Genomic DNA, 17,500 nt, shown 5'->3' with positions numbered 1-17,500 from the left:
TTTCCAGGCTTCATCACCACCTCGATCTTGTATTTGGAGCCTGTGAGCAGCTTGATGGTCCTGCTCTGGCCGAAGCGGGTCCCATCCACCTTGAAGAAGACGGGCCCCTCGTTGGGCTGGATCTTCAGGGAGATGGAGATGTTGATGATCGGGGGGACGTCGTCCATGATCCGGCCCGGGCTCAGCTGTTCGACGGGGTCAATGTGTGGTCCAGAGCTGAGGGGGGAGGAGGAGGAGGAGGAGGACAGCGGAGGATGGTGCGGTGATGCTGAGGGATGAGGGGGAGGGGCTAGAGTCAAGCCAGGCAGGACAGGACTTCCGGGTCTTTCACAATAAAAGCGGAATTGTAAAAAAACCCAATTTCTTTTTAATTCATTAAGGAGGCTGAAGAATGTGAAACATAAATCATGGTCAGCAGGATGAGGATTCTGACAAGTCAGATTTAAAAATGACACATCAGCACATTACCATCACCTTCACTGGCTCCTTGGTCACGTCCCACATCACACACCAAATCCTCCTCCTCACCTCCAAACCTCAGCACGGCCTTCCCCTTCTGACCTCCACCCCTACGCAGGTTCTCCTCCCAGTTGGCCGTGTCCAGGAGTCATCCTGATCAGATGCTTGAACCACCTCACCTGGCTCCTTTAGATGTGAAGGAGCAGCACCTCTACTCTGAGCTCCTCCCCCTGAATGTCTAAGCTCCTCCCCTCTCTCTGAGGCTGAGCCCAGACACCCTCCATAGGAAACTCATGACAGACTTAGAGACTCCCTCCCCACCAGAAGAGAGCAATCAGCTGTTTTACATCACAGATCCATGGCCTGGGACTCGGAGGTGCTGACCCTCATCCCAGCCGCTTCACACTCGGCTGCAAACTTTTTTCTTTGTTTTTTGAAAAACTTAATGAAACATTACCGATAATTAGACGTGAAAAAAAAACGACCTCACCGTCTTCACATCAATGTGATTTATTGCATCATCAGCCAAAAGCAATAACACAGCTCAAAGATTAACAGTTCATGATCCTTTTTTCTTACAAAGAATTAAAAAAAATATTATGTACATTTATTGTGAGTTCACATAAAACACAAAGGTATAAAACATATATTAGAGTCATGAATCCAAACACTCAGAAGTGCTCCAGGTGCGTTTTTAAAAAAAGAAAATGAGGCAGCGATGGTCGTCGTCAGTCATCTGTCCAGCTCGGCCTGCAGGATCTCGCCCCACGTCTCGGCATCCAGCGGCGTCATGGTCCTCCCCCTCAGCTCCTCCGGCGAGCTCACGTGGCTGTATCGTCCCCTCAGCCAGTCTCTCTTCACACAGCTGCGGGTGTAGTTCCTCACCAGAGTGACCTGCAACGGGAGACGGGACGCAGTCAGAGAGAGAGTCAACGTTCCTCTCCGTCTCAATGACACGAGGACATTAAGGTTTTTTTTTATTTAAACACATCTGAGCGACGAGGCGATTCAAAGAGCTCCACACAGAACATCAAAACAGAAATGATGGAGGGAGAGGAAAACATGAAGGAAGTTTTAAGGGTCACTCAGAACAGACTGTTTCTGTGTCTGTAGCTTTAAATGTAAATGACCCTTCAATGTAAGAACACATCCTCCTCGAGTCCAGCTCTTAAACCTCTTTAAAGGGATACTTCACCCATTTGCATTAATCTTTGTATCATTAGAGACCTGGTAGTATTTTTGAATGCTCGTGCATCCCGCCCTCATTTTCCCCTGAGATGGGAAATCTTTGTATTTCTGAGTCTGAAAAGGAACTTCCAGTGACGCAAAAAAATCCTAATTTTGCGTCACTAGAAGCTGTTGCAGCTCTGGGATTAATAAAGTATTTCTGATTCTGAAATAGAGGACCTTAGTGGGAGTTGCCTGCGGTGCTGTGCATTCTGGGATTTGGTGTCTTTCATCCACATGAGCCAAAAAGACACTTTCTGCCTTTTCACGGTCAAGAAGGCACCAGCTTCAAAATGTATTTCACATTTCTACATATATGACCCAATGTCAGTACAGATTCATGTTACAACGGGTGAAGTGTCCCTTTAAGTCTTTCCTGAACCCCCGGGTCTAAACTGAGGCCTAAAGGAGCAGACAGACCGAGCAGCTATCTCTAAAGACTCCACACTCCACTGACAAAAAACAGTATTTTCTACCTTACAGAATCGGGGAGTTGCTTGTTTACCTCTCCCTTGATCAGTTTGTTTTTTTGTGTTATTGTGTTACATTGACGCTTTACATGATGAGCAGCAGAATCTTTGTGTATGACAGGCAGGACACCAAAAAAAAAAAAACAACAGAATGTGGAAGTCTAAAGCAGGTTTCAGACGGCTCATTTTGCAAAATTGATGTAACTAAGCTCAGCCGTCGTTAGTGTCATATCGGTGTTCCAGTCTGTGAATTGTGTTGAGGTGTTGAGGTAGCACGGCACAGCAGGAGCTTCACACGAGCGACTCGGGTTTGTCTCGGTCTTCTCTCGGTCTTCTCTTCATCTCACAGCTCTCCTCTTTTTAGCGGTGTTCTTTTCAAAGTCAAACCACTTTTTATTTGTTCCCACAGGTTGATTTCTGTTTTTTTTTTGACGCACCTTCCAGGAGAGTCCGTCGCTCCTGTCGCTGTCCACCTCTCTCTGGCAGACAGCTCTGACCAGCAGACACTGCCTCCTCCACAGCTGCTCGCTGCCTTCGATGATGTGATGCCACCGCTTGCAGGTCCGCGCGGCGCTGCACAGACTCTCCGCGTCCAGCTCGCCGAAGATCTTTACGCTCATTTCCGTCGGCAGCGTTTCGGCAAAGTTCTGAGGAGGTGTGGCGACGGTGGGTTTCGTGGCGCGTCTCTTCTTCTCGCAGAAAAAAAACAGCGGTGAGGTCCTCGCGGGGTCATGCTGCATAATATCTGAAAAACACAGGATGAGAATATGTTTCAGAGCAAAGACCACGACATCATGACACACTGAACTGTTGAAGGTTTCTCTCAGTGTTTCTATCACAGACTCTTAAAGATGTCTTTTTCTCCATTTTAAAACAATAAAAAGGTAAGAGCAGGAAGTAAAGCAGACTCAGGCTAAACACATTGTCATTAGAGATGTACTTCCATCCATCATCTATAACGCTTTTCCCGCTTGAGGTTGCAGGGGGCCATAAATTTAAATACATTTAAATACAGTTTCAGTCTACTTGAAGGCTAACCATGCTCCCTGGATCAGCTGAGCAGCATACTCTTTTGTAGTGGTGACAGAGAGGAGGACTCTGAACAAACTGTTATCCATTATGGATAATCCTGATCACCCTCTGCACACCCTACTGGACAAACAGCGGAGCAGCTTCTCCAACAGACTGATCCAACTCCGCTGTCACAAGGACAGATACAAGAAATCTTTCTTACTGAAGGCCATAACTCTGTACAACAGCTCAGAGAACTGTCATCATGATAATATCTGTCTCTCCATACTGTCATCTGTTCTGCAAAATGTACAAATTATCCCTGCACTCATGTTCACTTCATTTGTCTGTCTACTCACCGTTATATTGAATAGTTTCTGCTGATAATATGTCTACACTCATGCACTTTAACTTATGTCAATACTGTTCATTTACGACTCTGTTTTTACACATTTACATTGAATCTTCCATATTTAAGACTAGCAATGCTAAATTAAATCCTGGTTGTATATATTCTCATTCTTAGTTTTGATATTTTTAGTACTTATTTACTTTGTAGTTAATATTATATTGTGTTTAAATTTGCTAACATTGTGTTTTTTGCTCATATTGTGTGTTTGGAAAACCTGCTGCTGTAACGCCACAATTTCCCAGTTTGGGATCAATAAAGTCATTCTATTCTATTGTGTGTGTGTGCAGCGTTGGTGTAGCAGAGATCAGGGGATGGATTTCATGTTTAAATGGAGCACCTTGATGTAAGAATGAGCTGATTGGCGTGTGAGATAACATTTTTTATTTTTTTATTTTATATACTTTATGAATAAGTGAAGGAAAGTACACATGATTTACACATGATTTACACTCTGTTATTGAAAGACATGCTCCTCACACACACACATAGGCCGACACACAGACATACAAACCGGACCTGTGGACATGTGTTAGTGACGTCAGAGTGGGGCTGCTACACAAAACATAAACAACCACATTTCTAAGTCAAAGTTTGACCCTAAACCGCAGCATTCAGTTTAAATGAATAAAAACAAGTCCCTGTACAGTTTGGTCTGGGGTTAATAAAAGCTTATACTGATGCATTAAAGTGTTATTCTATATATATTTAAGTGTTATTCTACATATATTTAAGTGTTATTCTATATATATTTAAGTGTTATTCTATATATATATATTTAAGTGTTATTCTATATATGTATAAGTGTTATTCTATATATATTTAAGTGTTATTCTATATATATTTAAGTGTTATTCTATATATAAGTGTTATTCTATATATATATTTAAGTGTTATTCTATATATGTATAAGTGTTATTCTATATATGTATAAGTGTTATTCTATATATATTTAAGTGTTATTCTATATATATTTAAGTGTTATTCTATATATATATATTTAAGTGTTATTCTATATATGTATAAGTGTTATTCTATATATATTTAAGTGTTATTCTATATATATTTAAGTGTTATTCTATATATGTATAAGTGTTATTCTATATATATTTAAGTGTTATTCTATATATATTTAAGTGTTATTCTATATATATATTTAAGTGTTATTCTATATATGTATAAGTGTTATTCTATATATATTTAAGTGTTATTCTATATATATATTTAAGTGTTATTATATATATATATATTTAAGTGTTATTCTATATATATATTTAAGTGTTATTCTATATATGTATAAGTGTTATTCTATATATATTTAAGTGTTATTCTATATATATATATTTAAGTGTTATTATATATATATATATTTAAGTGTTATTCTATATATGTGTAAGTGTTATTCTATATATGTATAAGTGTTATTCTATATATATATTTAAGTGTTATTCTATATATGTATTTAAGTGTTATTCTATATATATTTAAGTGTTATTCTATATATATTTAAGTGTTATTCTATATATATATTTAAGTGTTATTCTATATATATTTAAGTGTTATTCTATATATATTTAAGTGTTATTCTATATATATATATTTAAGTGTTATTCTATATATATATTTAAGTGTTATTCTATATATATATATTTAAGTGTTATTCTATATATGTATAAGTGTTATTCTATATATATATATTTAAGTGTTATTCTATATATATATTTAAGTGTTATTCTATATATGTATTTAAGTGTTATTCTATATATATTTAAGTGTTATTATATATATATAAAATGTTATTCTATATATTTAAGTGTTATATATATATTTAAGTGTTATTATATATATATAAGTGTTATTCTATATAAGTGTTATTCTATATATATTTAAGTGTATTCTATATATATTTAAGTGTTATTCTATATAAGTGTTATTCTATATATATTTAAGTGTTATTCTATATATATAAGTGTTATTCTATATAAGTGTTATTCTATATAAGTGTTATTCTATATATATTTGAGTGTTATTCTATATATATTTAAGTGTTATTCTATATATATAAGTGTTATTCTATATAAGTGTTATTCTATATAAGTGTTATTCTATATATATATAAGTGTTATTCTATATATATTTAAGTGTTATTCTATATAAGTGTTATTCTATATAAGTGTTATTCTATATATATTTAAGTGTTATTCTATATAAGTGTTATTCTATATATATTTAAGTGTTATTCTATATATATTTAAGTGTTATTCTATATATATTTAAGTGTTATTCTATATAAGTGTTATTCTATATATATTTAAGTGTTATTCTATATATATTTAAGTGTTATTCTATATATATTTAAGTGTTATTCTATATAAGTGTTATTCTATATATATTTAAGTGTTATTCTATATATATTTAAGTGTTATTCTATATATATTTAAGTGTTATTCTATATAAGTGTTATTCTATATATATTTAAGTGTTATTCTATATAAGTGTTATTCTATATAAGTGTTATTCTATATATATTTAAGTGTTATTATATATATATGTATATATAAAAGTGTTATTCTATATATTTAAGTGTTATTATATATATTTAAGTGTTATTATATATATTTAAGTGTTATTATATATAAATATATATATATATATATATATACATATATAAAAGTGTTATTCTATATATTTAAGTGTTATTCTATATATTTAAGTGTTATTATATATATTTAAGTGTTATTATATATAAATATATATATATATATATATATACATATATAAAAGTGTTATTCTCATGTTAACACCCTCAGTCCACGGGCTGCTCCGTTAGCTCTACGTTAGCTCTACGTTAGCTAGCTAAACAGCGACGGAAAACCCTCCTGCCTTTTGTAGTTTTCAGGCCAAATAACAACATATGTCACAGAATGTCGCTCACAGTTAAAACCAGCCGGGAAATTAAATCAATAATGTGAAGATTAAATATCAGTTTCTCACCGGCAGTGAGCTCGCTTCGTGTCCGTCTGACAGCTGACTGTTTAAATGTCTCAACGGCTGTTTACACACACAGCTCACGTCACTGTGTTTTTTGACCAAGTGCGCATGCGTGAATAGTGTAGGAAACAGAAAAAAAAAACGTTTTCAAAATAAAATACTAATATATATATTTTCTGTACAGTGTTTCTGTAGACGGTCGGCTCTTTTAAAATAAACCCTAACCCTAACGTACCCATGCGAAGAAAAAATACATTTAATCGTATATTTTCCCGAAACAACCTTGATTTCTATTCGTAATAAATCTTGTATTAATATGTTTAACGACGCATGTACAATTAAATCATGGAAAAATAAAGTGCTTTTCTGTTATATATTTATATATCTTCCCATTTTACCTTCAGATCAAGCCATAAACATTTTAAACAAAACTTCCGGAAACTTGAAGCATCTTTATTTACGTTATAACATTTATGCTGTAAGTATATCAGAGTCATTTTAGTAGTATTTTAATTTATTAGAATAATCCCCTTGAGATGAACCATCTCGTTTCCGATTGGGTTTAGTTGTAAACATTTATGAAATTTGTGCTACAAATAAAAAATATATATATTATACAAAGTAAAGCAGTACAATAATTCTATTTCATTTATGCCCATTTTTTAAATTGTGATGTGTAGGCTACCTCCTCTACTCACGATAAATAAATAAAAAACGAGTTGTATTATTTTGTAAATCGCCGACGCCTCCTGCCTACTGCGCATGCGCCACTCGCATCCCGGAAGTTTTGAACTGTCTTTGGCGGACATCCTAAACTTGCCCAGACTTATCCATGAAAACGCACATTTCTCTGTCCTTTCGCCTTGATTTCCAAAACAGTGAGTGACAGTTTATACTCCTGTTGACCACCTGAGCAGGTAGGCAGAGAGAAAAGTTTGACAAAAAACGTCTTTTTAGGACATTATCAGCTGAATGAAAGAAAGTTAGAAACGCTCTTAAAACTCATTTAATGAACAGAATAAACTTTACTATCCAGTGGACTGAATTATAATGTGTCAGCTTTTGTGTTTTATACAATCACCTCCAGGGTGAAGCTCCCTCCAGTCCCGCCCGCTGAGCTGATGTCCGGCTTCGACCTCGTCCCGGTGGACGGCGGGGGTCCCATCCACCTGCCGCCGGGGGACACGGTGCTGGGCAGGGGTCCCATCCACCTGCCGCCGGGGGACACGGTGCTGGGCAGGGGTCCCATCCACCTGCCGCCGGGGGACACGGTGCTGGGCAGGGGTCCCTTCCTGGGAGTAAGTCCGGTTTATGTATGAGGGGTGGGAATCACCAGAAGCCCCGATATGATACTTTGAGTCACGATTCGATATCATTGTGATTTTTAAACATTTTGCGATTTAACTTTTTTAAACTTATGTCCACAAAATTAAACTAAATCAAGAACTGTTTAGTCCAGTCGCACTGAACTGAAGACAAACATGTATGGATGACTTAACAATGCAACAGAATAAAGTGTGTAAGCCCTTAAAGGATATAGATAACATTCACTCACTCAAATATCTTTTATTTAAAACGTACTGAGCCTCTGAAGTCCCATAAAGTGATTTTTTTTATCTTCTGGGCACAAGGACTTGTTGACACACTTATGTTGTTCACACACCTCAATGATCGTGTGCGCTCAAAATAATACGGGGCACACACCTGATTATCTAAGGTATAAAGGCTATAGGATAACATAATGATGTGTGTGCGTGATGTAATCACACTCAGAAAGAGACTCCTGGAGGATCGCAGCTCTCCCTCTGAACCACCAGGGGGCGCTGTCGTCCTGGGAACATGGGAGCAGCTGGACTGGTTCTAACACCTGGTGTAGTCTCTGATGGTGTACAGGGTTTTCTTTAAAGCTCTGATCCATCAAAGATGAAACATCACTACACTGAACTGCAAACACACGCAGATATCACGATCTGGTAACCATGGTACCGTTTAAATTTCAGGTGTTGTCGAATAAGTGATGCATCTTTGATCTGGAAGAGAATTATTCAGTTCATTTCCTCCCGTGTTTATTCCCTCGCCGCACCTTTTGTTTTGTTTAAAATGATTCTTTAGTTTTATCTCATCATGTTTTATCTTCTTGAAACCGGGAATACTCTCACTCTTTATCCTGCTATGAAGCAGATTGATGTTCCTTGGATCAGTCGTCCTGACGGAGTCGTCAGACGTCTAACACACATCTGATCTGAATCATTTCCTGCTGAAGCTCATGTCCTGTTTTTATTCTTCACGTGATCTCAGGTCAGCGATCGGAGAGTGTCCAGAAACCACGGGCTGCTGGAGAACCTGAACGGACAGCTGCGCCTCAAACCAGTACGTTTGTCTTTCTGTTTGTTTCCTCTGTGTTGGAGAGAAGAGGCAGAGGGGGACAGCTTTGTACATAAGTATCAGAGCTGTGAGCATGAACGAGTTAATCACATTAATCTCATGTTTGACCCTTCAGGCTCTCCGTAGATACTCGTCCTCAGTGTCTCCCTGTAGTCTCAGTGATGTAAAAGAAGAACACTGCTGCATCTTTGAATGTCTCATTTCACTTTAACAAACTCTCAGACAGTAATATCCACCTGATGACATCACACATTGACCTTAAGGCATCACACATTGACCTTATGACATCACACATTGACCTTAAGACATCACACACTGACCTTATGACATCACACATTAATAATAATAATAACTTTATTTAAAAACACAGGTTTACAAAGTGCTTTGACAAACAGCAAAAACAAGAACAAACTAAACCAAACATAGAAGAACATAAACAACAGTAAGAACATAACAAATGTAAAATACTAAAAATAATTAAATACAATTCAACAGAAAAGAACCCAAAGTGCACGATACCCAACAGACATATATAACCCGACCATCACAAGAACCATCATAAGAACCATCACAAGAACTATCATAAGAACCATCATAAGAACCATCACAAGAACCATCATAAGAACCATCATAAGAACCATTATAAGAACCATCACAAGAACCATCATAAGAACCATTATAAGAACCATCACAAGAACCATCATAAGAACCATCACAAGAACCATCCCAAGAACCATCATAAGAACCATTATAAGAACCATTATAAGAACCATCATAAGAACCATCATAAGAACCATCACAAGAACCATTATAAGAACCATCACAAGAACCATCACAAGAACCATTATAAGAACCATCACAAGAACCATCACAAGAACCATCACAAGAACCATTATAAGAACCATCACAAGAACCATCATAAGAACCATCTTAAGAACCATTATAAGAACCATCATAAGAACCATCACAAGAACCATCACAAGAACCATCACAAGAACCATTATAAGAACCATCACAAGAACCATCACAAGAACCATCATAAGAACCATTATAAGAACCATCACAAGAACCATCACAAGAACCATTATAAGAACCATCACAAGAACCATTATAAGAACCATCACAAGAACCATCACAAGAACCACCATAAGAACCATCACAAGAACCATCACAAGAACCATCATAAGAACCATTATAAGAACCATCACAAGAACCATCACAAGAACCATCACAAGAACCATTATAAGAACCATTATAAGAACCATCATAAGAACCATTATAAGAACCATCACAAGAACCATCACAAGAACCATCACAAGAACCATCATAAGAACCATCACAAGAACCATCACAAGAACCATCATAAGAACCATTATAAGAACCATCACAAGAACCATCATAAGAACCATCACAAGAACCATCACAAGAACCATCACAAGAACCATCATAAGAACCATTATAAGAACCATCACAAGAACCATCACAAGAACCATCATAAGAACCATCACAAGAACCATCATAAGAACCATTATAAGAACCATCACAAGAACATCACAAGAACCATCACAAGAACCATCATAAGAACCATCACAAGAACCATCACAAGAACCATCACAAGAACCATTATAAGAACCATCACAAGAACCATCACAAGAACCATCATAAGAACCATCATAAGAACCATCACAAGAACCATCACAAGAACCATCATAAGAACCATCACAAGAACCATCATAAGAACCATCATAAGAACCATCATAAGAACCATTATAAGAACCATCATAAGAACCATTATAAGAACCATCATAAGAACCATTATAAGAACCATCACAAGAACCATCACAAGAACCATTATAAGAACCATCATAAGAACCATCATAAGAACCATCATAAGAACCATTATAAGAACCATCATAAGAACCATCATAAGAACCATCATAAGAACCATTATAAGAACCATCATAAGAACCATCACAAGAACCATCACAAGAACCATTATAAGAACCATCACAAGAACCATCACAAGAACCATCATAAGAACCATCATAAGAACCATCATAAGAACCATCATAACAACCATTATAAGAACCATCATAAGAACCATCATAAGAACCATCACAAGAACCATCATAAGAACCATTATAAGAACCATCATAAGAACCATCACAAGAACCATCATAAGAACCATCACAAGAACCATCACAAGAACCATCATAAGAACCATCATAAGAACCATTATAAGAACCATCACAAGAACCATCACAAGAACCATCACAAGAACCATCATAAGAACCATTCAATCAATCAATCAACTTTTATTTGTATAGCGTCAACTCATAACAAGTGTTATCTCGAGACACTTTACAAGAAGCAGGTAAAAGACCTTACTCATTGTCTGTTAACATTACAAAAGAGCAGGTAAAAGACCTTACTCATTGTCTGTTAACATTACAAAAGAGCAGGTAAAAGACCTTACTCATTGTTATGTTACAAAAAGCAGGTAAAGGACCTTACTTATTGCTATGTTACAAAGATCCGGCCTATCCATCATGAGCACTTTAGCAAAGCAGCAAAAGTTACAGTGGTAAGAAAAAACTGCCTTATTAAAAGGCAGAAATCTTCGGCCGGATCCCCGGCTCATGACGAAACAGTCTTCACAGGCCTAGACTGCGCCGGGCTTGGAAAGGGATAGGGGGAGAGATGGGATAAGATGCAGGAAGAGGGATAGAGAGCAAGGGGGTGGGGGGAGGTAGACCGTCCATCAGCAATCCGGTGGGGAGGGGAGGGGGTGTGGGGGGTTGTTCTGGCAGGCCGCCAACCCACGATCCGGTGGGGAGGGGGTAGTGGTGGGGTGGGGGTTGTTCTGGCAAGCCGTCAACCGATGATCTTGAGGAGCCTAGGGGAGCTCAAGAGCTCCCAGGAAAGTAGGTGGTTAGTGACTGAGATTTATAGATAGATACATGCAGTAATATGATGTACTGTATATGCAGAGAGAGAGAGAGAGAGAGAGAGAGAGAGACAGAGAGAGAGAGAGAGAGAGGAGCTCAGGGTGCCAGTTCCCCCGGTAGTCTAAGCCTATAGCAGCATAACTAAGAGCTGGTCTACACCAGCACCAGCCCTAACTATAAGATTTATCAAAAAGGAAAGTTTTAAGTCTAATCTTAAAAATACAGACTGTGTCTGCCTCCCGGACCCCGGCTGGAAGGCGGTTCCAGAGGAGAGGAGCCCGATAACTGAAGGCTTTACCCCCCATAGTACACTTGGAGACTGTAGGTACCACCAGCAGGCCTGCACTCCGGGACCGCAACGCTCTCAAGGGACAGTACGGCACTAGTAGCTCCTTAAGATAAGATGGTGCCTGGCCATTTAGAGCTTTGTAGGTGAGAAGAAGGATCTTGAATTCTATTCTAGACTGTATAGGGAGCCAGTGCAGAGAAGCCAGGACAGGAGTAATGTGGTCCCATTTCCTGGTTCTGGTCAGTACACGAGCTGCAGCATTCTGGACCCGTTGAAGAGTCTTTAGAGATTTGCCAGAGCACCCTGACAAAAGAGAGTTACAATAATCCAGTCTGGAGGTAACAAATGCATGAACTAGTTTTTCTGCATCACTTTGCGACAGGATATTCCTGATCTTGGATATATTACGAAGGTGAAAGTAGGCTGTTCTTGAAACTTGACTGATGTGAGAGCTAAAAGACATATCTTGATCAAAAATAACTCCTAGATTCCTAACAGTGGTGCTAGATGCCAGGCTGATGTCATTAAGGACAGTCACATCACTAGAAAAAGTCTCTCTGAGGTTCTTAGGGCCTAGCACAATAACTTCAGTCTTGTCTGAGTTAAGTAGCAAAAAATTTCTGGTCATCCAGGTCCTAACGTCCTTAAGGCATGTTTCTAGCTGACATAACTGACTGGTACCATCGGGCTTCATTGATACATAAAGCTGAGTATCATCTGCATAACAATGAAACTGTATGGAGTGTTTCCTCATAATATTTCCCAGAGGAAGCATATATAATGTAAAAAGAACCATTATAAGAACCATCATAAGAACCATCATAAGAACCATCACAAGAACCATCATAAGAACCATCACAAGAACCATCACAAGAACCATCATAAGAACCATTATAAGAACCATCATAAGAACCATCATAAGAACCATTATAAGAACCATCATAAGAACATCATAAGAACCATCACAAGAACCATCATAAGAACCATCATAAGAACCATCATAAGAACCATCACAAGAACCATCATAAGAACCATTATAAGAACCATCATAAGAACCATCATAAGAACCATCACAAGAACCATCACAAGAACCATCATAAGAACATCATAAGAACCATCACAAGAACCATCATAAGAACCATCACAAGAACCATCATAAGAACCATCATAAGAACCATCATAAGAACCATCATAAGAACCCAGGCAACACAAGAACCCAACAACACGAGCTGAGACCAAGAGGACCAAAGATTTAAAAAGATGTAAGAAACTAAAAGAGCTGAAAGCAAATCAAAAGAGAACAGCAATAAGAAGGTAAGAGCAGGAAAAGAAACAGAAACAAGTGGTTAAAGGATCAAAAAACCCAAAACTATAATATTAAGTAAAATAAAAAGTATTTTTACAGTAAGTCTGTAAAAGTACGTTTTAAGAAGGGATTTAAAAGAATTGAGGGAGTCTGCGAGTCTGATCTCCTCAGGGAGGTCGTTCCAAAGTCCAGGGGCCCTGACTGAAAAGGCCCGGTCACCTTTAGTTTTAAGTCTCGACTTTGGAACGACCAGGAGGCCCCCACCTGAGGCTCTAAGACTGCGGGCTGGCTCATATGGTGTCAGTAGCTCTGTTATATAGCTTGGAGCCAGCCCCGCCCGTGCTTTAAAAGGTCATTGATCTTATGACATCACACCGCGCTCCATCACCACAGCTGAACCCGCTCCCTGTCGATAACTCCTGAAATGCTTTCATTCAGTATCTGTGATCACAAACCTCTTGACACCTTCTCCGTCAGAGACCTTCATTACACAGATCTTTATCTTTCCTCGAGGAAAGTACGCTCGATGTAATCAGAAAACGTTACACAGCGTTAAAGACATAAATCACGCTCGGCTCCGTTTATCATCATTTATTCTTAATTTAGCTGAAAAATGGAGCCGTGAGAGGGTCGGCTTGTCTCAAATAATCGTCCTGTGATGATAATGATCCCCTCAACAACGTCTTAATCCATTTCTAACCATGATGTCGAATTGATGACTCGACACTGCAGATATTCCTCACACGGCGGCCGGAGGCTCTGAGGTCATGGCACATGGTTACAGACCTGCATCATAACGCAGAGAAAAGAGAAATGTCAGGTGGCTCACTGCTGACCTCTGGGGGGCGGGGGGGGGGGGGGGGGGTGTCAGATCAATTCTGTTTCACTTCATAACCTCCCCGTCTGGACTGCTGGGATGGAGTCCTGTCAGGGGTCACTGTGGTGGTGGTTGTGACGCCCGCGGTGGTTCTCAGCGCAGCCGTCAGGGGTTCGAATCCGACCTCCGCCCTTTTTGCTGCATGTCACCCCACATTCTCTACCCCATCCCCCGCCCCGTCCCCCGTCCCCCGTCCCCCGTCCCCATATTAAACAGTTACCTGAGACTTTTGTTTCTTTATCTTCAGACCCACTTCAACCCGTGCTTCATGCAGTCGTCCCCGGCCGATGACCCTCGACCTCTGCAGAAAGGCTCCTGGTACCCTCTCCGTCATGGAGATGTTTTCTCTCTGCTGCCCGGGCAGTTCATGTACAAGGTGGTGGCCGTGGGCGGAGAGGAAGAAGAAGAAGAAGAAGAAGAAGAAGAACGCACTCCCAGGTAAGAGCGCTCTAAAAGCACTCCAAGATCAAAACAGGACTCTCCTTCACTGCCCACGGCGTCTGAGACGATAATTAAATCCAGACAGAAGAGGCTGCACCTCGTGTCTTTTGTCTTCACGGAGCAGGCGGGGTCGAACGCCGTCTCATTTAAATGTTGTCTGTTGACTCAACATAAAAAGAAGAGGTAACATGAGGGAGAAATGAGACGAGTGTCGTCGTCATGATCTGAGAGTTACGCTCTGATTGAAGATCAAAGGAGCAGAGAAGGTCACTCGAGCCTCTGTTCAAACCAGCTGATACTAGCAGGGCTTGACATTAAGCTAAATAGGCCACTGGTTTTCAAAGATCACTGGCCCAGGAACTTTACTTTTGATTTAAAGAATAACAGTCACCAATTTACTCTTGAACCATTCTGATGCAAAAGTCAATTACAACTTTTATTAAATTAATTGAGCTCTAATTATAAACATATTGTGTATTTTTCTTATATTTATGTGCTCATGTTTATTCACCATGCTGCTAACTGTAAGAGTCTACTTCATCTGATATTAATATGAGGCTGTGATAGATCTGGAATCTCTCCTTCTTTCTTCTCTGTGAGAAACTCTTCATCCTTACATCTTTACTTTAGGAGCTCTCTTAAGGGCTAACATGTTTTGTGAATAACTTTGATCTTTACCAGGATCTAGTCTTTAACTTTAACGTGTTCCAGCTCCTCCAGCTGTCTGTCACTGTGGATCAAACTTTTCTCTGTTTTCGTCCTGCTGTCGCTCTCCACTCTTCTGGTGATTTGTTTTCTTTGAATTCTGATTTAAACTCGGCTTTTGTCGAGATCTGATGGTTTTAAAACTGTTTTACCAAACGTGTTTTTTACCAGAGAAAACCTGCGCTAATTCGAGTGTAGCGAGCGCGCTCGCGGGAGGGACAGCAGTGAAGCCGTCGGCTGCCTTTCAGCTGTGGCACTTATGATACGTTGATGCTGTAGCAGTTATTAGCGCAACGTTTTTAAAATAATTACTGACAAAACACCGGTATGACAGGAAAGCGCTGTGAAATTCAGAACGTGTAACAGGCAGTATTTGAACTGGGCCGAGCGGGTCAGCTGAACGTGCTGACTCTGTCAATCATTCATCCGGGCCAGTTATAATGTCGAGCCCTGACTCGTGAAGAATTTATACCAGTTATACCATAACATCTTCTAGATCAAAACACTCCCACCTGCTCCGCTCCTACGACATGCTGTCCGTTCACTGTGCTCGTTTACATCCAGGAAGTAGAGTGAGGAGCACAGGCCCGTTAACCGGAGCTACTGCCCGTCTGTGGCTACATCCCCGGCTAACATTTGAGCGCCATCGAAGGAGAAGAAGATATGAAAATATGAATAAGTCGTTGAGCGGAGATGATGGCGTTAACCGTTTAGTCGACTAAACGCGCACATCCCTGACGACAGTACATTTGTAATTTCATGTGAACAAAGTCATCATAAGATCAAAAATGTGTCATATTTTGATGTTAAAGTTGTAAAGTTAAGGGGAAACAAACGAATTATGATGATGAGAAAAAGTCAGTTTTGAAGGAGAACATCAGGAGAGCAGGAAGCTGCATGAATCAAATGAAGTTACACTTTAGTAAACGTATCAGCAGAAATGTCTTTCTTCATCGTCCCTCTGACCACGGACTCAAAGTACAGCGCCCCCCTCAGAATATCCTCAGACGTGTTTCTCTTGACAGTTTGACTTCTTCCTGAACTGTTCAGACTTTATTCTCTCGTTATATTAAATTATCTTTTTCTTCTGTCGTTCTTTCAAATATCACTTCCTTTAGAAACAGCCAGATGTTTGGAGAAGAAGAAGAGGAAGAGGAACGTCCGGTTTCACCTCAGCCAGATGTGGAGCCTCCTCCTCCTCCTATTGGTCAGGACAGAGAACAGCCTCAGGAGGAGCCTGAGGCAGCCGCTCCGTCACACATCGAGGAATCTGAAGATCTGCCCACGAGTCTGAACAAGGTTTGTAAACTTTAGACCCGTACAGTTAAAAATTAGACCAAGAAAACAAGTAAACGTCCGTTACCCCGGAGATTTACATCGCAGCCATTTCAGACTGAAGAAATCTACTGTAACTAATGTTTAGACTATAATGTTGGACATGCAGGAAGTTCTTGACCAGGATCTGAAACATGGATCAGTTTTAGTTCTTGCAGCAGCTGATATCTGTTTGTCGTCCCCCCCCCCCCCCCCCCATCATGCAGACAGAGTCGCCTCCACCTACAGAAAGGAAGGCTGCTCCAGGTGAAGTCACTCCGTCCAAACACAAGAGGAGAGTTTTACCCGCGTGGATGATGGCGGCTGCAGCAGCTTCTTCTTCCAGCCCTAAAGGTACCACATGGATCATGAACAACAATGCAGCAGCCAGTATGTCCTCCTTCTAACTTTAGATTCTGCTCCTGAATGCTCTGGATTTGTTTGGACCAGAGAAGGTAGGCGCTTTTAAGACACACACACACAGCCGTTTTGGACGCCCCTCAGTTTGTCAGATATGAGAGCAGTTATCAGGTCAACAGGTGTTGCAGCGATGGAAGCGGGCAAGAGAAGTGGTTCAGATAGAAGTGATTGTACCCGACCTAAAAAGCCTCTGCATGTTTCTAATAAGCTCCACGAGCAGAAACGTGCTCAAACTAGGATCAATGTTG

General features: G+C 39.5%; 3 protein-coding genes across 3 annotated transcripts in view; 1 reads left to right on the top strand and 2 right to left on the bottom strand.

Moving 5' to 3' along the window:
- cnrip1a (cannabinoid receptor interacting protein 1a) overlaps positions 1-295 on the bottom strand; it is a 1,678-nt gene extending 1,383 nt beyond the window's left edge. The window contains exon 1 of the mRNA XM_061062957.1: positions 1-295. This exon is cut by the window's left edge and continues 12 nt beyond it. Coding sequence (XP_060918940.1) covers positions 1-167 — 167 coding nt within the window. The 5' untranslated portion in view covers positions 168-295.
- A 658-nt stretch (positions 296-953) lies between these two features.
- Positions 954-6,661, bottom strand: LOC132993232 (F-box only protein 48). The gene is made up of 3 exons (XM_061062942.1): positions 6,571-6,661; positions 2,594-2,901; positions 954-1,353 (listed from the first exon to the last, which is right to left on the bottom strand). The coding sequence occupies exons 2-3, from the start codon at positions 2,894-2,896 to the stop codon at positions 1,192-1,194; spliced, it is 465 nt and encodes a 154-aa protein (XP_060918925.1). The 5' UTR covers positions 2,897-2,901; positions 6,571-6,661; the 3' UTR covers positions 954-1,191.
- A 681-nt stretch (positions 6,662-7,342) lies between these two features.
- Positions 7,343-17,500, top strand: part of aplf (aprataxin and PNKP like factor) — an 18,835-nt gene continuing 8,677 nt past the window's right edge. The window contains exons 1-6 of the mRNA XM_061062928.1: positions 7,343-7,500; positions 7,662-7,865; positions 8,866-8,937; positions 14,620-14,810; positions 16,637-16,817; positions 17,060-17,186. Of these exons, the coding sequence (XP_060918911.1) occupies positions 7,689-7,865; positions 8,866-8,937; positions 14,620-14,810; positions 16,637-16,817; positions 17,060-17,186 (748 nt within the window). The 5' untranslated portion in view covers positions 7,343-7,500; positions 7,662-7,688. The remainder of the gene's footprint in view (positions 7,501-7,661; positions 7,866-8,865; positions 8,938-14,619; positions 14,811-16,636; positions 16,818-17,059; positions 17,187-17,500) is intronic.

Source organism: Labrus mixtus, chromosome 2 (assembly GCF_963584025.1).
Source record: "Labrus mixtus chromosome 2, fLabMix1.1, whole genome shotgun sequence".
NCBI classification, from domain to species: Eukaryota; Metazoa; Chordata; class Actinopteri; order Labriformes; family Labridae; genus Labrus; species Labrus mixtus.
The sequence above is the reverse complement of the archived record's forward strand: the minus strand, read 5'-3'. Positions and strand labels throughout refer to the sequence as shown.